Genomic DNA, 25,061 nt, shown 5'->3' on the forward strand with positions numbered 1-25,061 from the left:
GCCAGCGTGCTAGAGGCTCCAAGAGAACAATTCCCCACCCTTCACTTTGGAAATTAGCAGGTGTTAGGACTAAAATAAAACAGAATAAATTCGTAGAATTTAAAAAGGCCCTTTTTTTCTTCTCAAAGTTCCCGTTTTAGACCAGCATCAGCCGATTCGACACGACACTGGTAACACGTAGCTGTTCCCGCCAAGACGCGAAAGGTAAAAGGTTTTTAAAGTTGGGAGTGACTAAGCCAACGGTCTTGGCTTATGCACAAACGCAGCACTGTGTTACCCCGCAGTGCTGAAAATGCAGGTGCGACTAGATTGTCAGCCAAGCAGGGGGGAGGGGGGCGCGAGGGGGGCGGACTCAGCTGGAGCTGCTCCCGGTGGCGGGGGGGAGGGGGGCGAGGGTGGCAGGTGGGCGGCCGCGGGAATCCTGGCTTCTGGCTTCAGGAGGGGAGGGCGCTGATGGCGTTTGCGGAGTGGGCCGTGCTGGCAGCGCGCTCGCTCCCGGCCCTGGACGGGGTGAGGGCCCCCTCCTCTGGCCTTGCAGCCTGTTAACGCCCAAAGAGGAGGTCGAGCCGGTGGGAGGCAGGAGGCAGGTGAACCTCGGTTTTGAGGCTGCTGGAGACAGGGCAGATGGCCGCAAGGCAGACCACCGCTGCGGTCTGGCGTTAGGAGTGTGGGTGCCCCCAGTGCAAGCACAAGTTCACAGACCTGAATTTTGTTTGTTCACTGTGCAGTGTTTGTTCATTGCCGCTGGAGGAAGATAGCTGGACTGACCCGGGAAACTGAAGTTGTTGAATATCCACGAGTCATGGATAAGCGCCATTACGTTTTTTGCCAGTGACACGCATTTGATTATGGTGTGACTAGTGTTACTAGTAAACTGAAGTAGCCATTAAGTGTTTGGAACACCTGCTGAGCCTGTTGCCCGGGAACTGTGGTTGCCTTTGTGAACTATTTGCACAATGGTCCAGCTGAGAGAGAACTTACAGGAGCTTTATGACAATGTTAAAAAGCTCCTTTTAAGAGTAACCTGTTAAACCTATACTTCTCATTAGGGCTTAGTGTTCAAAGTATTAATCTTATTTTTATGAATCAGGTCCTGGAAAAAGCCAAGATACTTGAATGAAGTATACACAGTTGAAAACTCAGATGCTACCCCTTTTAATTTTATTGTGTTATAAATGGAATGGCAAGTGTTCTCAGGTATAAGGTTTGTAGTTTGCCCATATATTCATTACCAGAACTTTAGATTCCCATCAAGTTAGTGGATTTTTTGTTACCTTTTTTTTTCTCAGCAAAGTAATTCCATCAAAAATTTTTGTAACGAGACTGTCAATTTACTCAAGATTAGTGCTTCTTTAATGATCAAAATCATTTTGCCATGTTAGAAGACACTTTTTTGGAAGAAGACATCTGGGAATACAAATCCAAAAGAAAACCAAAGGCAGTACATTCAAATAATTGCTCTGAGAATATTCCAGAATCTGTTGAAAAAGTAACAGATGAACAAAAGCAGTCAAAACGAAAGAGAAAGAAAAAAAGAACTGTGGAAGCCAAAAAGAAGGTGAAGGCTCCTGAAGTGTGCCTTGGAGAAACAGACAGTCAGACTTCTGTAGCTTCTAGTCAGAACTCTAGCTGTGGAGATGGTACTCAGCAGTGTCAAGACAGGGAGGCCACTCCAGGAAAGCACTGTAGGACTCCCAAAAACAAACATGTGTCTCCAAAGATACGACCAGTTTATGAAGGGTACTGTCCAAACTGCCAGATGCCTTTTTCCTCCTTGCTAGGTCAGACACCTCGATGGCATGTTTTTGAGTGTTTGGATTCCACACCAGTCTCTGAAACAGGTAAGATTCCAAAAAAGATAATGGACTCTAAATAGTCAAAAAACCTGCATTAGGTCAGACGTATCAGTCCAGTGAAACAGGCCAGGTAAGCAGTAAACCAAAAGTGAAATGAGACACTTTTAAGTATAAATGACTTAGCCTAGAAGGAAATAAGGTAATGCATTGTTACCCTTCTTGAGAAGGGTAAAAAGATAATGGTATAATTGTAGAGAATGTTGCAAACTTGCAAACAGTTTAAGTGGAGAAATCCCTGACTGTCCAGTGGATAGGGCTCCCTGCTTCCCCTGCAGGGGGCACAGGTTCCACCCCTGGTCCCTGGTTAGGGAACGAAGATCCTGCAAGCCGTGCAGCCAAAACAAAAACCCAAAACAAACAAAAACAGAGTTTAAATGTTTAAATGCGTTTTATTATTTCATGAGTCCCTAAACATCTGATTTTTTAATGTCAATTGAGCACATACTATTCTAGATACTTTCACCTGCATAAGGTAGGTGGTATTGATATCTAATAGATGAGGGTTCTTAAAAGTTAAACAACTTGCCCATTTTGTTATCTTTTATGAAACAGACTTTTAGAGAATCATGCATGTAGTCCAGCCTTCTAAGTATGGCTGTGTTGGAGTCATTGTGCTAATTCATGTACAGAAAGAAGAACCAGGACAGGCCTGGAAATTAACATGCAAGGAGGGGGGGTATGCCAAGATGGTTTACAGATTTTCTCAATCATAATGGTATGACAGGGAATAGTTTCCAGATTATTAAAATCTTACTATTAACCAGTTTATCAAATCGAATTTCAGATCTTAGAACAGAGCCTAAAACAGCTGTTCAGACTTAGAGGGTATGAACAGCTCTAATTGAGATTATTATTACTGTTTTTGTATACAGTGTGAATATTAAATAGTGGAACCTAATTTGGCACTGCAACTGTTACACATTTGTGTTGCCTGATTAGTTAAAAATTGAGGTAGAATTTAGTCTGTGAGAGACATACCAGCCTTCTGTACTCTTTATTGCCTGAGCAACAGTGACATAGTGAAACTGATGGGATCGATTTGTAGCACCTGTTTAAGAAATTTTAAATACCTAGTGCAAGCGTGACACGCATTTTGGAGGAGCTCATATTTGTGAAAGTTTTCAGTGGGGAGAAAAAGGTATTAGTCTTAGTGTTTTTTTTTTTTGAGAAAAGAGTATTTGAAAAGAAATTTAAAAGAATATTTGATTTTAAAATTATAATTAGCATCTTGCAAAACCATATGGATTACTGTTATTGTGTGTTGATTTTTTGTTTCTATAGTTATTGTCCTAAGACCTCAAAGTCGGACTGATGACTTTTCCACTTACGTGTTAATTTGTAGTGTAAGACTGTCAACGCTTAGTCTGTGTTTTGATAAGGTAATACTTTTTTCTTTATTAAAATTTTCAGAGTGTCCTGATGGTCTTCAGTGTTCCTCAACAATTCCTTCTCATTACAAGAAATACACTCACCTCCTGCTAGCTCGAAGCAGGGCTAGCAATAGTCCTTTCCGGGGTCTATCCCATGAGTCAGGTGGGAGTTTCAATGAGATTAATTCAGGCTTTCTTTGTAGCCATAAGGAAAGATGGTCTCCATGTCAGAAACAAACAGAAAACTTTAAAAATATTTCAACTGATCCCTTGTTAGTGACACAATGTCTAAGAAAATCTCAGTCTCCAACTGAAACTGATAAAAAAATTTCCTCTTTGACAAATATCCAAACTTTTCAACAAGCTTCGCAATTTACAGAACTTGTTAATAATGGCAAACTGGTAGGAGCTGGTTTGCCTCTTGCTGAGGAATTAAAGAGTCAAAACGACCCAGAACATATAAATTTGCCATTGCCAGAAAATGACTTTAGCAACTGTGAGATCTCCTATTCTCCACTTCAAAGTGATGAAGACACTTATGATACAGATGACAAGCTGGATGATTCACAAGAACTGTTTTTTATGGAAAGCTCTAAAGATGGCAGCCTAGAAGAAGATGACTGTAGCTCCACTTTGTTTACAAAACTCCACGACCCCTTGCTGAAGGACCAGGAGAAGAGCTGCCTGAAAGTGGACAGCTTCTTAACTCAGGACAAGTACAATGAAGAACTGTATGAATGCAGCACTCCCTATGATTCACCTCAACTTACTTTCCAAAATAAGAGTATTGTTTCACCCAATGATCCCGCATGTACTGATGATAATTTTATGTTGTTTCCACCTGCATTAGCAGAGAGGTTTGCTTCTCCTAGTTACCAAGGCAATACAGCAAAACCTGATGAGCCAGGACTTCACTCACCTCAGTCAAATAAAGAGAAACAGGTAACTGAAGAATCTGCTGTTTACAACCAAACTTCTCTTCCGTTACCTAAGAGTAAAATGTCAAAAACTTTTGAAAGCCAGGGAGGAGGGTGTCATTCTTTGCACCCAACCCAAAGTAAAACTAGAGAATTACCAAGTAAGAATTTCAGTGCTAAGGACAATACGAACTCAGCATGTTTCTGCAGAAAGGCGTTAGATGGTATGCTAGGCAGTAAAGTTCCAGCTTTAAATACAGAGACATTTTCTAGTACACCTACTGCTGCTGAGTCTTTGAAAATATTGCCATCTGGCCCTAAGTGTAATGCAACACAACTTTCTCCTAAGGTAATGAAGCAAATGGATATAGGTGTGTATTTTGGATTACCACCCAGAAGAAAAGCAGAGAAATCTCTGGAAGAAAGTGTGTTAGAAGGGATGAACGTAAATACAGTTGTAAGTCCTAATGAAAAGACATCCCGGCAGTGCAAGAGGAAAGCAGAAAAATCTTTAAGTGACTTAGAAGTAGAGGCAAAGAATTTAAGTGAGAGTCAGCCCTCTGTGGAACTTTCCAGTAAGAGGTCCCAGCATCAACGAAAGAGACTTAAAAAGTCAGATTCACCGCAGGAAGGAGTACATCAGAAGAGTTCAGGTCACCTTAGCAAGACACAACCTGGAACAGTCAATTTAAGTAAAGACAAAGTCTTCATAAAATCGGCGCATGGCAGGATTCAGAGAGGGAACATGAAAACCCCAGAGTCATCTAATACGAGAGAATTACGGAAAAGGACATGTCCATTCTATAAGAAAATACCTGGTAAGTTGAACTATCAATGCTTAATGTATCTACAAAGACACAACTTTTTTGAATTTCATATTCATTGCCCGTGTTGTGTATGTGTGAAACAATTTGTTGTGTTTCCTTTTTTATACCTCATTGACCTGTAACAGATTTTTTTTGCCTATTGAATCTTTTTTGCTCCATTCAATTCAGCAAACTTTTATTAAACATATTCTATATACAAGATACTGTACTAGTTAGATATTACAGATTTGGCAAAGATTAGTATAGATCGGCTTAATACAGGAGGAAAGGCTCTCTGTAAGCAACCATCGTTAACAGTCTCAAAGCACTTATCAAAAATGCAAAGTACTAAAAAGCTTCAAAGAAGGAAAGTGTCACAGGTTATACAGGTCATAATAAATGCTAAACGTTCTTAAACCATATCATAACTTAGTTTCTCAGTCTTTTCATATTCTTATAATTTCTAATGCTTTCATAGATAAGTTAGTAGAAAAATGTGTCCTAAAATGAATTTTATTATTGAAGAAACCAGGTACCCTTCTTCTGAGAGGAACATAAAACTGCCCAAATATACTTGGTTTCAGAAAGATTTTTTTTAATGTGCTTTTTTTGATACTCTATAATTTGTTCAAAATATTTATGTAAAGAAAACCATTTATGTACATCATAGCACCAGCTCTGTTTTTAATAATTATTTTAATTAATTTTCTGTATGGTGAGTAAGCCCAGAACTAGTGGGCATGTGTGAGCAGGCCTCTGTAGAACTGTGGAGGTATGCTGATTTATCTGCATATCCCAGTCAGCGCACTTGCTTTATCTCGTGAACAAATTTCGGAACAGCTCAATTTTTTTTTTTCGTTATTGCTCCTCTAAGGAGCCTTTTCAGGCATTTTTTTTCTCTCGTTTCCCTTCCTCCTCCCCACCTCCTACAATAAAATTCAAATACTACAGATATGCTGTTTATCTGTTACTGTGCTGTGGCCCTTTGGAGGGCTAATGAGATCATTTGGGTCATCAACCATTTTTGCCCGCTAGAAGCATATCAGTATCTCCTCTATTGAGAATTCATGTTTTAGAAGAAAGTCAGCAGTCTGTCTCCTTTTGCTGTTTTGCAGAAGTAAAGGATTTTAGGTGCCCAGTAGGTATTGTGAAAACATTCAGCAAAACAAAGAAGTAACTGGTTTGTAGCTTAGTATTTTTGTTTTTGTTTTTTGTACAGTTATTCATTAAAAAAGCCTATACTGGGATATTTAGTGGAAACTTCCAAGACTCGTTTTCATCTCTAGTATCACCTTTTGCTGAATTATGTGGTATAGATTTTTAAATTGTAAAGTTAAGTTAGAAATGAGCTTTAAAGGTGTCAGAGGGTTTGCTATGTGAGCAAACTGGATAGCTTTTACTTAACTATTGCTCAAGCAGCTGTGTTGGTGTTTTTGTTGTAGGAACTGGCTTTACAGTCGATGCCTTTCAGTATGGATTGGTTGAAGGTTGCACAGCCTATTTTCTCACACATTTCCATTCTGATCATTATGCTGGATTGTCTAAAAACTTCACATTTCCCATTTATTGTAGTGAGGTAAGTTTTAGTATTCTAAATCCGGAATTTGTAGAATGCAGCAAATTTCTAACCAGTCTGGTTTAAAGAAAAGTGATTAAGATTGTAAGATCTATCATTCTTCTAGAAAATATATGAGAAAACAGACTCCACATTGAGATTCTAAAATTAAATGAGTTATTGTCAGTAGTTACAATAGATTTTTTTAAATATGCTTTATTATGTGGAAACAATAGATGAACTATTGATACTTCATGATGTACTGAAACATGTAAGTTTCATTCAGTAAATATTTACTGAATGCCTAAAAAGATACTCAAGGCAAAATACCTAACTTCAAGGAGCTTTCAGGCTGTGCATTCACAAATAGTACCCCAATAGGATCCTTATTGTAATAGAAAAGTAAACAGAATGCCTGTAAGTGGGGAGAAGAGGGCTTTACCGTGTCCTAGGCTAAGGTTAGAAAAAGTTTCACAGTGAAAGAAATACCTTGAACTAGTTATTTAAAGGTGAGCATTTTAATGTGTACTGCTAAGGGCTTTGGCTAGAGTTTGATTTTATTCTCAAGCGTTCTTGAATTACCCTCTTTTTATTAATGAAGCAGCTGAGGCTTGGAGAGGTTAAGTGGCGTGCCCCAAGTCACAGAGCTAGTAATCGCACAGTCAGAATTTATTTATTATTTATTTAGCTCTTTATTGGAATATAATTGCTTTACACTCTTGTATCAGTTTTTGAGGTACACCAAAGTCAATCAGCTGTATTTATACACATATCCCCATATTCCCTCCCTCCCGCGACTCCCCCCCACCCTCCCCGTCCCGGCCCTCTAAGGCATCATCCATCATCGAGTGGATCTCCCTTTGTTATACAACTTCCCACCAGCTATCTGTTTTACAGTTGGTAGTGTAAACATGTCTATGCTACTCTCTCACTTCCTCCCAACTTCCCCTTCGCCCCCCGCCCCCCCAACCTCGTGTCACAGTCAGAATTTAAACGCAGGTCCCTCTGATTCCAGAACCAGGCAGAGGAAAGAGGAGAGAGCCTTCCAGGTAGAGAAGAGTTTGTGTAAAGGCACAGATACCTGAGAAGTATGCCCAATCCAGGAACTTTGGATAATTCAGAATCATTAAAGACAAGATAGGGAATAACAGGAGATAAATTGAAGAAATGGGCAGGGGCCAGATCATGAAGGGTTTTGTATGTCATGCTGGGGATAATGGACTTTTACAGGTGAAGGAAGGTCAGTGACAGTGTTTAAGCAAAATTGTGACACAGTCATTTTAGATAGTTCTTCTTGGCATTCTGGAGGGTTTACATGAATATAAGTAGGAGAACCAGGAGATTATTAAGACGATTGGGTTCTAAACTAGATATGAAATAAAAGACATATTTAATGTTGTAATGTATCAGCAATAAGCACATCCTGTTTTGCAGATAACTGGCAATTTGTTGAAGAGCAAACTTCATGTGCAAGAACAATATATCCATCCATTGCCAATAGACAGTGAATGTACAGTGAACGGTGTCAAGGTTGTTTTGCTAGATGCCAATCAGTAAGTATTAAAGTTACTGTACTAATATCCTATTTTTAAATATTCAAAAGAAAAACACACTGCATGGTTATTTAAGAACTTTTTCTTGGAACTATTATGGTTGATATTTCATAAAACTTAAGTAAAATGTGTTTCTCTTTTTGAAAAAAAAGTACCCAATTACAGAATCAAAGATTAAATGTAGAGAGATTCTCTGTGTTCTCTAATCCACATTTTAATGCAGTTTAAATTACTATGCTTTACATATGAGACTGTATCTTATTTTTTTAAATCTTTTAACATAATCTTATTAAAAAAATATCTTTTAACATGTTTTTTAAGAGATAACCTTTTGCCATTTTCTTTAATATCATATAAATTAATAGCTGGTACTCCATTCAGATTCTAGAGGGGAGGTTTTTTTTTTTTTCTTTAGGAAATCCTTTAGGTTTTTGATACTAAAGACTTGGAAGATTTTTTATTGGAAATTGTTTTTCTTTTTCCCTCATTTTTTTTTTTAATGTAAAGTACTGTCAGGATTCACATTGCACCAAAATGTAACTGTCAGTCAGCTATGCGTCTTTATACTTTCCATAGAATGTTAGCCTTATGTACCTTAGAGATCATAGATGCCTAGAGAATTAAAATTAAACTAAACCTAGGTCTCCTAAAATCCAGGCCAGTGCTATTTTTTCAGGTTGCCTGTGAGTTTTTGTCTGCTAAATTTGCTGCTGTTTATTTTTTTAATCACCAATTATGTAACTCACATTCTGATTTTTTTTGGGGGGTCAACTTTATTGAGGTATAATTTACATAAATAAAATGGACCCATTTTAAATCTTTGCTGAATTTTGACAAAAGTAAACACCCATGTAATTCCCACCACAATAAAGATATGGAAAACATTCCCCACCACAAAAGATTTCTTGTGCTCCTTCCCAGTCAATCCCCAGCCCCAACTCTGACCCAGGAAACCATTGATTTGTTTTCTATGACTGTGGATTAGATTTGTCTTGTATCTGGCTCTTGTCACTCATCGTGCCTTTGAGATTCATCTGTGCTGTCGTGTGCTCCTTTTTATCACTGAGTAGTATTAATCGTATGGACACAATACAGTTATTTTATCCATTCACTTCTTGATGGACAGCTGATTTTTGTTTATTGACCTTGTATCCTGAGAACTTGCTAAACTTGCTCTTTAGTTGTTAAAGGTTTCTTGTAGATTCTTGAAAATTTTCTACATGTTATCCACAAATAAAGACAATTTTGTTTTACTTCTTTCTTTCCGTCTAGAATTATATTTTTTTCTTATTTATTATGCTGGATTAGACTTTCAGTACAAGGTTGAATAGAAGTGGTGAGAGCAGACATTTTACCATCTTCTTGATCTCAAGGGGAATGCTTTCAGTCTTTCTCCATTAAGTATGGTGTAGCAGTAGGTTTTTCATAGATGCCTTTTATCAGGTGGAGGAAAATCCCTTCTAGTCCTAGTCTGTGGGAGTTTGTAATCATGAATGAATGTTGAATTTTGTCAAATGTGTCTTTGGCATCTATTGAGGTGATAATACAGCTTTTCTCCCTATAATGTAAATGTGGTCAATGACAAAGATAAACTTAAACCAGCCTTGCATTACTGAGATGAACCCCACTTGGTCTTCATGTATTACCCTTTTTGAAAATATATAGCTGGATTTGATATGCTAATATTTTGTTAAAGGATTTTGTATCTTTTTTATAAAGCATATTGGCCTATAGGTTTTTTTGTAATTACACTTTTGTCTTATTTTGATATCAGAATAATACTGGCCTCATGAAATAGTCCCTTCTCCTCTATTTTCTGAAAGGTGTCCTGTAGTAATTATTATTATTTCTTTGCTACGTGTTTGATAAAAAACCTCTAGCAAAGTCATCAGGGCCTGAATTCGGGGGTCAGGAAGATAAGGGGAAGTTTTTAATTACAATTGTAATTATTTCCTGTGTTTTCCTAGAATTTAAAATGAAAGTTCTCTGTGTTTTGGCAGTAATTTCCAAACCCCATTATGTCAGGAGTCCCCAAGACCACTTTGAGGCTCAGTGATTCACTAGAAGGACTCACAGGACACAGAAAAGCTGTTTTATTTGTGGTTACAGTTTATCACAGTGAACAGATACAGATTAAAATCAGCAAAGGGGAAAAGGCAAATGGAGGTGAATCCAAGAGAAACCAGGTGCAAGTTTCCGGGTGTCCTCTTCCAGTAGAGTGACACAGATGTGCTTAATTCTCCCAGCAACAGTGTGTATCAACACATAGGACATGTGGCCAGATAGGGAAGCTCAACTGAGCCTTGGTATCCAGGGTTTTTACCGAGGGTCAGTCATGTACACATGTAACACCCATGCCAACTGACCTGGGCTACTCAGCCTCCAGTCCCCTAGAGCAGGAACATGTATTCACCATAGATCATACTGTTAATGTAACTATCTTATCAAACTAGTAACACATGGCCCAACGTGTCAGGCATACAGAAACACTCTTAGCAGGCAGAATATTCCAAGGACTCCAAACTTATCTCCCAAGGGCCAGCCAGCCAAGGACTATTCCTAAAGACAGGCCTTTCTTGGGGACCTGTGGAGTTTGAACAACCCTGGCATGCTGAATTATCCCTTTCCTGCAGACCAGTTTTTTTGTGTGTGACATAAATTTCCTTAAGTTAAAATGCTACATTCCTCTGTAGTACAATACTGTGTCACTGTGGTCAGCTAATAAAGTATATTAACTTGTTGATATTGAAATGAACACTCTTTCTTTAGATGCTTTGCCTCTGTTAAGAATATTCCTTTGAAATGTTTGTGTTCAGTTGTCCAGGTGCTGTCATGATCCTTTTTTATCTTCCTAATGGTCATGTCATGCTACACACCGGAGACTTCAGAGCAGATCCCACCATGGAACGTTCTCTTCTTGCAGGCCAGAAAGTCCACACACTTTACTTAGATACAACGTAAGAGAAGCTTTGTTTGTGTACCTCTTTTTTCCATCAACAGCATTTGCCCTGCATGTCATGAGTAATTTGAGCTTTTGCTTAGGTAATCAAAATGCTGACTTGTTGTCAATTCTCATTTTAAGTATTTATCAGAGGGATGCTGTTTGAAAAAACTGTATGCTTGCTTAGAAACAAATTTTAGATTGCATGGCTTAACTGACTGCAGCTCAATTTTTCTGTAATAACCTTTTGAAAATATGGTTTGTGTAAGAATCTTGTTAGTGAAACAAGGAAGAAAAATTTGGGAGCAAACTTTAGGAAAACATCCTTTAAAGTTATCCTTTCAAAGTATCTGTGTAACTATTAAGCATGACTGTGAAGAAGAAAACAGAATGAGATTCTGTCTGAATATTCAAAATTACTTTGTTCTTTTCTCCAAAAGGTAATCTATAAGTGACAACCCTGAATTCCTATGTGCTATAAACATGATGGTATAAGCTATTATCTTCTTTTATATATTAAAATACCTCATCAATTGGTCAGAAATTATGTTAACCATTTCAACCTGTTTCAAGAAGAAGTGAGTTTGCATGATGTATCTTAGAAGAGATGGTCTTTCCACAACCAGTTTTCTAATACTATAGTTAATTCTTCCATTCACCTAAATACTAGAAGAATTAAGAAAATAAAAAAAAATTTTTAACTTTTTTTTTTGTTACTTAATTCTATTCTACATACAATTCTGAATTTCTTTGTGAGTTTTTATAGGAAAAAAGACTAAATTTTTTCTTAGCAATAAGAATTGTGGCTGACAAGCAGAAACAGTTTTGAAAATTGGAAAAATATTTCTTTGTACTTGATGAGATTTTTAGTGAAAAAGTACTTAATTTTCACCTCAAATATATATAACTAGTAGTCTTAGGGTTAGTTTTTCATTGGGTGTTATTGTATTGAGGTAAACCCAACTGGATCTGCTGTAGTACTGTACATATTTCTGTATCTCCTAAGAAAAAATAACAACCAGGTGAATATTAACTGTTTGATTTAATGCTACTTCATTAAAGTCATGTTCAATTTCATTATCTTAAAAATTATATATTTTTACCAAATCAGAATTCTTTAGTTCAAAAAGATAATCCCTATAAATTGTATTTTCTTTCATAGGAATTGGAATTAAAAAAGAAGATATTAAGGTTTATAATTCACAGCTAAAATAGCTACCTAGAAATATTCTTGAAGGAAAAAAATATAATTTCTTTATTTGAGGGTGATAAAAGAAATATAATAAAAAAGTATATTGAAAATGTATAACTCCATCATAAATAATCAATAGCTGGTAACAAATATTTTAACCACAGGCACTGGTGGGATAACTGCGGTGGTGTTAATATACTCTACTGCTGTTGTATGTAATTTTGCTAAAGCTTGTTTTCTAAAATAGCACTCAACTTAATGCTATGGCTTTCTTGTTGTTCTTTTAATAAATACTGTATTTCCATATTACAGATATTGCAGCCCAGAATACTCTTTTCCGTCTCAGCAAGAGGTTATCCAGTTTGCCATCAACACTGCCTTTGAGACTGTAACTCTAAACCCACGTGCTCTTGTTGTCTGTGGCACGTATTCTATTGGAAAAGAGAAGGTCTTCCTAGGTGGGTGGTAGCTGTAGCAAATTTACATTACTGTAAGGTAAAGATCAGGTTCTTTTTTTGCATAAGGCCCTTTCTATTCTTGCACTTGATATTTATTTCCTGAAACGGTTCAATATTGCCTTTGAAGTTGAAAGAAAAATTTGATAGAGTTAGATTCATTTAAACTTTGAAAGGCTTAACTTAATGGAAACATTTGATAAGTATGTTTATGGTAGCCTTTATATCTACAAAATGTTTATAGAGCAAAAGTCCATGCTACATTAGTATTTTAGTAAACTTTGAAAGATGACTAGTGCATAGTTCTTTCACTGCATTCTTTGATGATAAACACCAATTAACTATTTTAGAGAACAGTTTTAGTTTTTGTTCCTAAGTAATTTCTGGATATGTAACTGTAGTTTGTCTAGATAGTATTGTACTATTTTGCAAAGTACTTCCATTTCTTCTTAACTGTGGTCCCATAATGTCAAACATTAAGATGTGAAATGATAAAGCCAAGGTCTTAACTCCTCCAAATTTTGTTTTTTCCCTCCTTCTACCTCTTTCCATACATCTTTTGTAATTTTTAAATACTAGAGCTTTAAAAATAAGTTCTTGACTTTCTCACAACCTGTTCCACATAGTTAACCAACTAAAGTATTCAGCCTTTTTGAATAGTTTGGTTGGCAAAAGTACGAATCTTTTTTTTTTTTTTAGCGTGAATGTTTTGAATTTCTTTTAATTTGGTAAATTCTTATTTTAAAGTTGATTAAGTTGTAATTTTTTTTTATAAGCTGTAATTTTACTATTTTTGAACTTTTCCTTTGCCTGTAGCCATTGCTGATGTTTTAGGTTCAAAAGTGGGCATGTCCAAAGAAAAATATAACACATTGCAGTGCTTTAATATACCAGAAGTGAAGTCCCTCATCACTACAGACATGTGCAATTCACTGGTTCACCTTCTCCCAATGATGCAAATTAATTTTAAGGTAAGCATTCAAGAGATATGTCTTTTTAGGATGAACTAGAAAAGGCAATCTGATGATTGTAAAGTAGAATCCTATTTTACTTGCATTTAACTTAGAGGAATTCAGTTACAATGAAGTTGAAGTAAACTTTGCCCTAGAAAATCTTCTAAGTGGAATTTTAAATGTCTTAAGTTTTTGTGTCTGTGCAGCTGAATAGAGTAACTCATTTGCCCACCAGGAGGTTAGCAGCTAGAGAACTGTCATAAAGGAAGAAACAGGGACTTCCCTGGTGGCGCAGTGGTTAAGAACCCACCTGCCAATGCGGGGGACACGGGTTCGATCCCTAGTCCGAGAAGATCCCACATGCCATGGACCAACTAAGCCCACATGCCACAACTACTGAGCCCGTGTGCTGCAACTACTGAAGCCCGTGCGCCTGAAGCCGGTGCTTCACAGCAAGAGAAGCCACTGCAATGAGAAGCTGGTGTGCCGCAACAGAGTAGCCCCCGCTCACCACAGCTAGGGAAAGCCCGCGTGCAACAAAGACCCAACACAGCCAAAAAAATAAATAAATAAAAATAAATTTTAAAAAAAGGTTTAAAGAAAAAAAAAAAGGAAGAAACAAAAATAGAAAAGCATGCAGCTCTCTGGTTGTTCAAACCTTCTGATTTTAAGATTGTTCTCCAGTTCTTCCTGGATGAGTATGGAAATGAGTAAAGAATTCTGAGGAGTTCTTACTTTTCTTCAGGTCTATTCTGTATAATATTAAGCCACTATAACATTGATACATGTTGAAAATATACTTGTGAGGATTAAATGAAATAGTAGAAGTGTATCTTAAGAGAAAGTTCTAGTTCTGAGGTATAAATTAAGATACATATGATGTGACCTCCCTGTGATTTATGGGGGCTCATTTGTCAGATTTATTCAGATCCTAAGTTCATTCCATTTACTAACATTTTGACACCTTGCAATGGAATACATCAAACCTATGTATTAAAAGCAATTCCGAACATCATGTACACCAAAAGATATATTTTTAATTTTGCTGTAATGTTTATGAAATAACTTTTAAGGAGTTTTTTGAAATAGCTTAGGTGTTGATTACTGTATCTGTCTTATAAATAATAACACTTATATTGTGTAAAGAAAATTCATATTTTAGTTCTAACCCTTGAATAAGGAAATTCTCACTGGTGTAACTACTCTTTTGTTCGTGAGAATATGGTAAAATTTTTATAGCCTATTTTCGTGAGTATATAATTCATAAAAATGTCAAGGATAATCAAGTCATAGTGTTGTCCCTTGATGTTTGAGCCAGCTTTGCAAAGGGGATAAGTTAAATTTGAGAGGCATCCAGTTTGCATGGGGGCTGATGTGAATGTTGCTTAATCATAAAGTGAACACTGATACCCTGAGGAGGGTGTAGCACATTTTTATAATTTTTATCTTATAGTCTTATTTCCTGCTAACTTAGTTTCATTTGAACAAAGTATCCATTTATGGGGACAAAGAGGTGGGAGTCAGAATATTGTGGAAGTAAAGGGACTAGACCTTTTCAAGAAAGAGTATTTAAAAGTGCCATGTGCTGCGGAGAGCGCATATGAGAAAGAATGACCTGCACAAGAACTGTTTCAGTGAAGTGATGTTGGAGGAAGCCAGGGACAGCAGAGGGCTAAGGAATGAATGAGAGAGTATACAGGTGGCCAATAAGCACATGAAAAGAGGATCAACACTGTTAGCCACCAGGGAACTGTAAAACAAAACCATAGTGAGATACCACTTTACACTCACAAGGATAGCTAAAGGAAGAAAGATAGGCAGTGCCAGTTGTTGGTGAGAATATGAAGAAACTGGAACCCTCATGCACTGCTAATGAAATTGTTAAATGGTGCAGCTGCTTTAGAAAGCAGTTTGTTAATTTCTTTAAACGTTAAACATAGAGTGACTATATGACCAGCAATTCCAGTCCCAGATATATGCCTAGGAGAATTGAAAACATAGGTCCACACAAAAACTTGTGCACAGATATTCATAGGAGCATTATTCATAATAGCAAAAACTGTTTTTTTTTTGGGGGGGGTGATGAAAATGTTCTGAAATTAGGGAGCAGTGATGATCATACAGCTTTGCGACTATACCAACAACCACTGAACTATATGCTTAAAAAAAAAAGGCAGTTACCTGCTTTGAAGACAAAAAAAAAAAAGAATATTTGAAATCATAGTATTATTTCCATTATTTGTCATATGTTGTTGGTATTGTTCAGTAGCCCTTCCTGTTCCTCCATTAAAGCGACCAGATATTAATGACATTTTTTAGTTTTGTATCTTCAAAACACAGAATAGAGCAGAAGCTGATGGTTACCATCAGGCTATATTTTAGTTAGTACTTGAAGCCAGTTTTTTACCAGCCAAAAATAGTTTTATTGCATCAGAGCTAATGGCTTTTTGTGAAAATATAAACCTGATACAATTGTGAGGGTTTCTAAGGCAGGTTTGAAAGACTTACAAACCCTGTAAATAATGCCTAGTTCAACATCCTACTTCGTTCAGCATCCAAAGTTCATATATGTAAGTATATAGTTGACTACCACTTCTGATTTAAACCTGATTGATGGGGACTTCTCTGGTAGTCCAGTGGTTAAGACTCTGCATTCTCAATGCAGGGGGCCTGGGTTTGATCCCTGGTCTGGGAACTAGATCCTGCATGCTGCAACTAAGGGCCCACACGTGGCAACGAGGATCCCACGTGCCACAACTAAGACCTGGCGCAGACAAATAAATAAATCAATTAAAAAAAAAACTGATTGATGGGATATGGTAACACAGAACAATAATGTTATTGTTATAGATGATTATTTGCATACTGAAAAAATACTTTTAGTGGCAGCTACTGAAAGCACTTTTATCACAAACTGGTTACCAGTAATCAGAGAGAGGTCATAGGTAAGGGACTTTATGTTGACTAAATCATAATAAAATTCCTCATGATAGTAGTTCTCTAGTTGTGGTTATGTACAACTAGTGGCTGTTGGCAATCTTTTCTATGTGTTTGGCTTATATGATAATATCCTATGTTTTTGTTTGTGGCACAGGTTAATGATGTTTTCATGGTGACTAATTTGTCTCATGAAAAGCAGAAATTACTTCTGATTGGGTTCTCCCAAGTGTTTTTACAGAGACATTCCTATTTAGGAATGTATAAGTTTGACGACCTGTATAAAAAGTTGGATTCTCAGTTTATAATATTACATGTATAATTGCTCTAAATCTGTTTCCTATTATTTCCTTTTCTTTGTGAGGACAGGGGAGCGAAGGATTAGTAATTAAGCAAATAGTATTACAATAGATCCTAGGCTAAGCAAGACAAAAATCTGAAAATTTGCAGGGCCAGGGATATGGTAATGAAAACTTACTTATATATTCATAACTTAAACTTTTTGGGGAGGACAGTCTTTGATAAGAAATATGACTGTTTAATGGTAAGTATACATATTAATAAGAGATCATTATTTGAGGCAAAAGAAATCAGGTTTATTAATTCACCAAATGAAATCTTAATGTCTGATAAACACAATAAACTGTTCAGCCTTTAAGTAGTAATCAAAAAGAAAAATTTGAAAAAAAATTGGTTTGTCTTCTACCAAATTGGTGTACTTTTAAAAAAGGTAATATTCCTATGCTGAGATTCAGAGAAATTGGTGCACTTCATCCTCTTGGATAGTAATGAAAAAGAGGGTAAATCCTCAACAATTTCCATTTCTAGAAATTTATACTAAAAAATGGGTCCTTTCTGAAGAGATCAATCTGTGAGTTCCTAGGTGCTGGTGGTGTAGTAGATGATGAGAGTTTTAAAAAGTTAAGAAAGGGCAGATAAAAAAAAAAAAAGACTCAGAAGGTGGTGTTTATTGATGTCTTCTCCTTAGGTTATAAGCTTCCAAAAGGTGAAGGCTGTGTCTCACTGGCTACTCTGCCATCAGCACGTGGCGTTAATACTGAAACAAATATTTATTGAATAAATGAATAGGTGGATGAGGGAATTTGTCTTTATGATTTCTTCAGAACTTCCTAACAGCATCTTATAAAAATTCAGTAGTTTAGAGTATGTATGGTTAAAGAAGGAAAAGAAGACTTTTGGAAATCCAAGATGACACTATATACAGTTTAGGCTTTTTATTTTAAATAAAATTAGAATTTTATTGTAAATTTACACTAATCCTTTGACACTCTGGGTTGAGTCCTTAGCCCAAAAGTATTAGAGGTTTTTGGGTTTTTTTTGTATCCTTCCTGCATTATTATCTTTATCTGGATTTCACTTATTTTTCAAAGGTTGAACCTTCGTCATTGATTTTCTAAGAATCTTACCTAATGTCCTCACTAATGATGACCTTAGTTTGGAAAGTTCTATTCCACTCAAGGTTTATTAGCATTTTACTTCTAACCAGAGCAGCCTGAAAAGTTTTGAAATTATTCCAGTTCATGTATAAAGGGTGGAAAGGAGTAAACACTTGGAAAGGGAACTACTAGATACTATGCATCTTAAAATGTATGTCTGTGTTGAGTTTAATGCCATTATAAAGTTATTTCCATCTTTCCATCCGTCAGTCCTCTGTTGGTTTATATGCATGAGGATATGTTTGGACTGATGTTTACCAGTGTTAATATCAGTATCTCTAAAAAGGATAGTATTAGATACCAGTATCTCTAATATCCTAGTAACAGTAGGATTTGGAGAGATGTTTGTTTTGTTTTTTGTTTTTGGTAGCTATCTGAATTATAATTTTAAAGCACATGATTACTTATCTTTAAAGTTGCCTCATCTTAGTTTTCTTAGACTGTCCTTAAGCTTGTTTAACTTTAGATAAATAAAGGAGAAAGTTTTTTTTCAGTGATTTTATTTCTGGGAGGAGCACAGCACTAGGTTTTCCAAGTTAATGCTCGCCAAGTGAAAACTCCCAGTGACTGTGCTGTTGTAACATTTGAATCATTCTGTTTTATTCCACATAACCCATCTTCATTGACCATTAAATAAATATCCTGTTTTTATTTAACAGGGTTTACAGAACCATTTGAAGAAGTGTGGTGGGAAATATGATCAGATTTTGGCTTTTCGACCTACAGGATGGACGCATTCTAACAAGTTAACTAGTATGGCTGATATTACTCCCCAGAGGAGAGGAAACATTTCAATATATGGTATAACTATTCAGTTTTTTTACTCTTAAAAAATGTTTGTAATTACTTTCATTTTTTTTAAAGCAGTAAAATTAAGATCCAAGGAAAAAGAGGGACCAAAGAATCTTTAATAATTTAACAGGTTCAAATCATTCCTCGTGCTCTAAACCTGTATCTTTAGTATGTTGTAAACTCATATAAAGGAGTATGACTGTAGTAAACAGATACTAATACAGATCAGTCCATATGAGTGATCCGTGATATGTAGGGGAGATTGTAGGACTACTTGAAAGGAGGGGTGTGTAGTGCCATTGTGTCCTGGAAGTTTAAATGACTCTATGACACTAAGAGCAGGAAGACCATGTATTAGATGTGATGACAGCAGTAGTTACAGACTTGACTTTAATTTTTTTCATCTTTGGAGGACATTTACCATTGTCCTCAGAAATTGGCTTATTACAATAATGACTGAGGGAAACATTTTTGAACCCCAGTTTACTCAAAACAGGACTCTTTCTCTGTGGTATTTGATCTTCAGTAAAGAAAATAAAGAGATTTTTTGTACTTAATTTTTTTTTTTCCCTTTTTATGTGTACAAAGCTTGGGGATGGAATCTGCTTATTTGCTCTGGAAATCAAGTCTTCTGCTTGTTACCCTTCAAATTTTGCTCATTTTTTTTTTCAGAATTTTCCTGAAATCAATAGCTGGGCAAAGTGCTTAAAGGAAATAATTATTTAGAAAGAAAAGCCTAATTATAAATAGGATTCTATAGAAATGCATATTGTTGTGTCTACATAGAAAAGTAATAGAATTTTTTAATGTTCAAAAGTTTTTGTATCATTTTAATATTTTAATCTTTATTATTTATAAAAAACAAAAAAAATACTAGCAAATTTTGTTACCAGAAAAAAACCACCAAGGATTTTTTGGCAAAAATACTCCAGATTGCTTTCCCTTTCTCTTTTATTATTCTGGGCTTGTGCAGTTTTCTTTGTTAGTTTGATTTTTAGTAGGCACTGTCTTTTGTGTTGCAGGGATTCCTTATAGTGAGCACAGTAGCTACCTAGAGATGAAACGTTTTGTTCAATGGCTGAAGCCCCAGAAAATCATACCTACCGTGAATGTTGGCACCTTGAAATCTAGGCGCACAATGGAGAGATATTTTGAAGAGTGGAGATTGGAAGCTGGATATTGATGTTACCTCAAAGAACTCAGAAGTAGTTAAGTAACTTAGGCCTGGTTTGTTAGTAGTTAAATCTTCAGTGATATGAAATATACTTTATGTGAAAAACCTCATGAAGGTCACTCACAGTTTGTTTTCTCATTTACGTTTGAATGACATGTTCATGGTGTGGAGGGCCCCTCAGCATCATCAGTGATAACTGAGATGGGTCTGCCTGGTACCCTTGTTTCTTGCCCCTCCCTGTGGGGCTGTTATATTCTGCATCCAACAGTAGGAGGGGAAACAAAGACAGGTTTGGGGACCAAAGGATTCATGATAATAAGCTAGATTGAAAGCATTATAAGTAATTACTTATCTTTAAAATTATTTAATATGGGGATATTTTTATGAAATAAAACTTTTCTATGATATGTATACTTAAATAAAAAATAATCTTAAATTTGCTGTAGTGTTGTTTGGTTTTTAGGATTTATAACTGACGCTTATGCAATTTTATAAAATTTCAGTGACAGTAATTGAACATTTGACTCTGAAGAAGATGACTCAAAGAGCCTAGATAATTATCAAGTAAAGGATGGAGAAAAGTTTGCGTGAATAGTGTTCATCTGAACTGTTTACTCAAGATATCCGATAACTAAAAGTTTAGATTGCAGTTTTTTTTTAAAGTGAGATTATGTAATTTATTTTGAATCTTGATGTCTCCAACAGAGATTAAGTAACTGATCCAAAATGAAAATTTGGGGCAATGCATGTTAAAAATGTTTTTATGGGGTTTAAATAAGGAAACGGCTAGTGTAATAAATGTGTGCATGTGTTTATATGTGTATTCTTGCATTGCCTCTAACAATGAAATTAATTTAGAGCTTCCTTAATAAATGTTTTAATGGGAAGTTTTCTGTGACGATTTCAGTCACCAGAAGGATAGTACTCTCCATGAACTTTATTTTCATAAACTTGGATTTTACTTTGTAATGGAGATAAGGGTTTGTAGGAATCATGTTTAGGGGAGGAAAAGCTTTGGGGCCCCAATAGTAATAAATCCAGTGTAACTGTGTTCTCAGTTGACTTCAATTACATATTTAAAATATTTTGACTTCTCTGGGCTTAGTATTTTAAACTTTTTATAAATCATTAATTGAGTTATAATTAGAAAAACTATATATAGTCTACAAATATAGGTATTTTTAACATAAGGGAGATGGCCAAATCATTTAAGGTAATTTTTTTTATTATTTGAGTAATAGTTTTTTCTAGAATTGTCATTTTTCTTTGACAAAAAGATTTTTCATGATTTTGAGTGTTTACTTTGGAAATCCAAGCATGTTATTTAAAAGCAGCTTCAGCCATCTTATTTTTGAATGCAAAAACATTTTTCTATACAATTAGCACCATTTATAGCAGCTTGGAATGATTTTGTTTTGCTGTTTTGCAGAACATGCAAAACCTCGTTTAGAGACCATCCCAAATATGGGATTTATTTTAAAAATAAGTCGCAACAACCAGATTTTTCAAGGCTCTGTTGAGAACTGTATATGAAATTCTTAGTTCCAATAACCTAACACTTTGGTAGGTAAAAATTTTAGATTTTAAAACAAAACAAAGGGAGAAAACAATCTACAATCAACCCAAAATAAACGGATGGCAGCTCTTGAACATCCTTAACATGTATAGAGAAGGAGAAAGAGAATTAAGCCAACAGAGGGGAAAATGCTTTACTATACATCACATGTACTTGGAACTCTTCAGAAAGCTCCTTTACACTCTTACCTGACATTGAACATCGATTTACCAGATGCAGTGACACTTGACAGGCTGTTTTCAAGTTCTCATGACTTTGATTTAATAGGAAAATCTTTTCCACTTGATGCCAATACCTTTTATTTCTAAGTTATTTATCACTTACCCTGTATTTATTAATGTACCTAAATAAGAAACTGGTTTTCAGAAAAACTAATATAAATTACTGCTTTATTCAGTTATTGAGTTATATTCCTGTGAACCAAATGCACTCGGAATTTCCTTATTTGGTCCTGAATAATCATCTCTACTAGACTAGAGAACTCCAAGTACTAATACCCAAAATTATCTGTCTTGAAAGACTATTGATATTGCCTTATAAATTTTCTGGTTGTTTTATTAATGTTCATTTAGTTCATTTGGTATTGATCTTAGAAAAATTCCAAATGTTATTTGAAATCAGCAAAATCATAAATTAATGGTTATAGATAATAATAGAATGGTTTAGGTATGAGAATTTCTCCTAGTCTGAATAGTTGGAAGCTTTTAACTTGGTAATCATTTTATATACTAATTATATTTCATCTTTCCCTTAGTATCTACCCCTTCTCCAGAAAGTAGACACACTCTTTGCTTAGGAACTCAATCCCCCATGATTTCACAGCTTTATTTTTGGTAAGCCAGAAATAATTTATGAAACACTTGTTATGGAGTGGACCAATTATACAACACCAAGCATAACACAAAATTATTCTTTTCCTAAGTAGTCATAGCTGGGCCAGAACTAGGGTGAGGCAGGAGAGATGCCTAGGATGTAAAATTTAAAGAGGCAAAAGTTAAAACTCCTTTTTAAGCCTGACCTTGCACTTGCATGACCCTGAGAGTGAGTGTCTCTTTAAACTTGACACTAGGCTATCTCTCTTGCCTCACCCTAGTTCCAGGCTCTGATTGGTAGCACCTAATTATGTCTTTTTGCTATTTTGGTGAATCCAAAATGGTTTTCTAAATAGAATATTATTATAGCTTTGTTTTTAATATACATTGAAACAAATATTGTATTCTGAATTTAGGAGAGTACATTTTCAAGAGTTTCCAGATTGATCAATATAGAGCTAATTATATCAGCACTAAAACCCAGATTCCTTTGAGATCCTTCCCCTGGAGTATAGTAAACACTTCCAAGGCAGGGCCCATATCTTACTCTTTTTATGATCTAGTACCTTTTTTAGTGTCTGGTCTGGTCCAGAGACTGTTCTAAGAGATAGTAAATGATGGATGGACCTAGAGACTATCATACAGAATGAAGTGAGTCAGAAAGAGAAAAACAAATATCATATATTAACACATATGCGGAATATAAAAAAATGGTACAAATCAACGTGTTTGCAAGGCAGAAATAGAGACACAGATGTAGAGAACAACCGTATGGACACCAAGTGGGGAAATCGGGGAGGGTTGGGGGAGAATGAATTGGGAGATTGGGATTGCCATATATACATTACTAATAAGAAAAAAAATACCAAATTGTACACTCTAAATATATGCAGTTTATTGTATGTTAACTGTATCTCAATAAAAGTTCTTAAAAAAAAGAGAGAGATAGTAAATGCTTGAGTGAATCTTGCATAAACAATGAAAAATCCATCTACATTCTAAGAATTTGACTTCCGAAATTCTGTTACATGTTTTCCTCAGGTGAAAATAGTGTGATTGCAAAAGAACCACTGAAAATAAAAATATAGTGAAACTACTCAGTTGATTGTTTTGGTATATTAATATGTCCGTTACTTCAGGGTCGGGACAGTTTAGAGAATAAACTATTTTTTGTTGAGATCTATCACCTTCATTTGTCACTAAAATCAGTCACTGAGTATTTGAATCCTCCCTCCCAGACTTTATATTCTATTAATCAATATTAGTTGTTGATTATCTGCTGTGTGCCCCACACTATTCTTGGTGTTGTGGGAAAATTAAGCATAATTCAATCTAACAAGGATTTATTGAGTGATTATTCTGTATAAGGTGAGGGGAATACAAACATGTTCTTTGTTCAGGGATTCACACATAAGTAAAACAGTCTCAAATGTCAGGAAAGTCGTATTAGGAGAGAAGGACATGTTGCTAGGCACTGTGTAAGCCCAGCCGTGATAAGTGGTATAATACCAAACACTTCAAAGGGAGAAATTAATTCTGATAAGGAAGAGTCCATAGAGAAAATGTCTTTTTATACAATCCTTAAAGATTAACAGACTTTTCATAGACTGGAGAGAAATCTAAGAGACAGCAGAGTCCTGGAGGTGTGACAGTATAAGGTGTGGAAGAGAAGATTTGAGCAATTGATGTGTTGCCGTGTGAAGCTCAGACTAGAAAGAATAGGTAGGGGAAGATGGCATACAATTCTGATAACCCTACTAAGGAGTTTGGAGGTTATTCTGAAGAAAATTGAGAGAAGATTTGGGGGCAGTCAACACATCCTTATGTGTTGGAAATGGAGTAAAAGTGAGATGTTGATATATACACACATATACATATATACAAACATATGCATATATACACACATGTGTATATAAGCAACATATACAGCTTGACAGGATAACTGGGATAAGCCTTGAGAAACATTATAATTATGGGTATCTGAGGTGTGGACATTTAACACAGAATCCTTGCCTTTGAGGAGTTTAGCATTTCCAGAGGGGGTTGGGTAAAAAGCTAATAAATGTAAAATAGTTGAGATAAATGTGTGTGGTTTTTATCTTAAGAAAGGAGAGTTTGGGGTAGGTTGGAGTTGTATGAGCTAGTTGATTAGGATACACGTGACACTCATTTAGAAACAAAATAGCATGTAAACAATTCATGAGTGATCAATTGAACTGGTCTTTAAGAAGCACATTTAAATCAAATTTGGTTTATATAAGTGCTGCTCTTCTGTTTGGGACTGCATTTTGTGGTTTAAATCCCTGTAAAGCTATTGTAGATAACACAGGGATTTAAAAACACCCAAGAACACTATTTGGTTTGTCCTACATATGATAGACTTTTTTTTCAATGAAAAAAGAAATTTCGTAAAGTCAAATTACATTATCTGTATAAGCCCCTCTACTATTTCAAAATGGAAAGCAAGCTTAAGGTCATAAAGTGATGCTCAAAGCAGTACTCTAGTACACTGTTAGATAATGTTATTAAACTGTTTTTCTAAGTTTGTCTGAAAGAGCTGTTGTGGACTTCCTGCTGAGGCTCTGAGCTCTGATTACATATCACAAGAGATAAGCAGATAAAACTGTAAATGAACTAAAAGCAACAGTGTCTGGAAGGGAAATAAAGGCCAAACACCCTTGTTTGGCTAAATCAGCCAATTTTTTTTTTATTGGT

The 25,061-nt window shown here is 35.7% G+C and overlaps 1 protein-coding gene across 4 annotated transcripts; it reads left to right on the forward strand.

The window, feature by feature from the left end:
• The first annotated feature begins 99 nt into the window (after positions 1-99).
• DCLRE1A (DNA cross-link repair 1A) lies at positions 100-23,405 on the forward strand. 4 transcript variants are annotated; one of them, XM_057737370.1, is made up of 11 exons: positions 100-204; positions 729-1,841; positions 3,267-4,961; positions 6,392-6,525; positions 7,939-8,057; positions 10,874-11,014; positions 12,503-12,648; positions 13,462-13,616; positions 18,652-18,793; positions 19,807-19,992; positions 20,462-23,405. In XM_057737370.1, exons 2-10 carry the CDS (start codon positions 1,376-1,378, stop codon positions 19,965-19,967), a joined length of 3,159 nt encoding a protein of 1,052 aa, XP_057593353.1. In that variant the 5' UTR covers positions 100-204; positions 729-1,375; the 3' UTR covers positions 19,968-19,992; positions 20,462-23,405. The 4 variants fall into 4 exon arrangements, with proteins under 4 accessions (XP_057593353.1, XP_057593351.1, XP_057593354.1 ...); XM_057737368.1 differs by lacking the exon at positions 20,462-23,405 and having other exon boundaries at positions 19,807-20,364; XM_057737369.1 differs by lacking the exons at positions 100-204; positions 20,462-23,405 and adding an exon at positions 238-298 and having other exon boundaries at positions 19,807-20,364.
• The last annotated feature ends 1,656 nt before the right edge of the window (positions 23,406-25,061 follow it).

Source organism: Hippopotamus amphibius, chromosome 5 (genome assembly GCF_030028045.1).
Source record: "Hippopotamus amphibius kiboko isolate mHipAmp2 chromosome 5, mHipAmp2.hap2, whole genome shotgun sequence".
NCBI lineage: Eukaryota > Metazoa > Chordata > Mammalia > Artiodactyla > Hippopotamidae > Hippopotamus > Hippopotamus amphibius.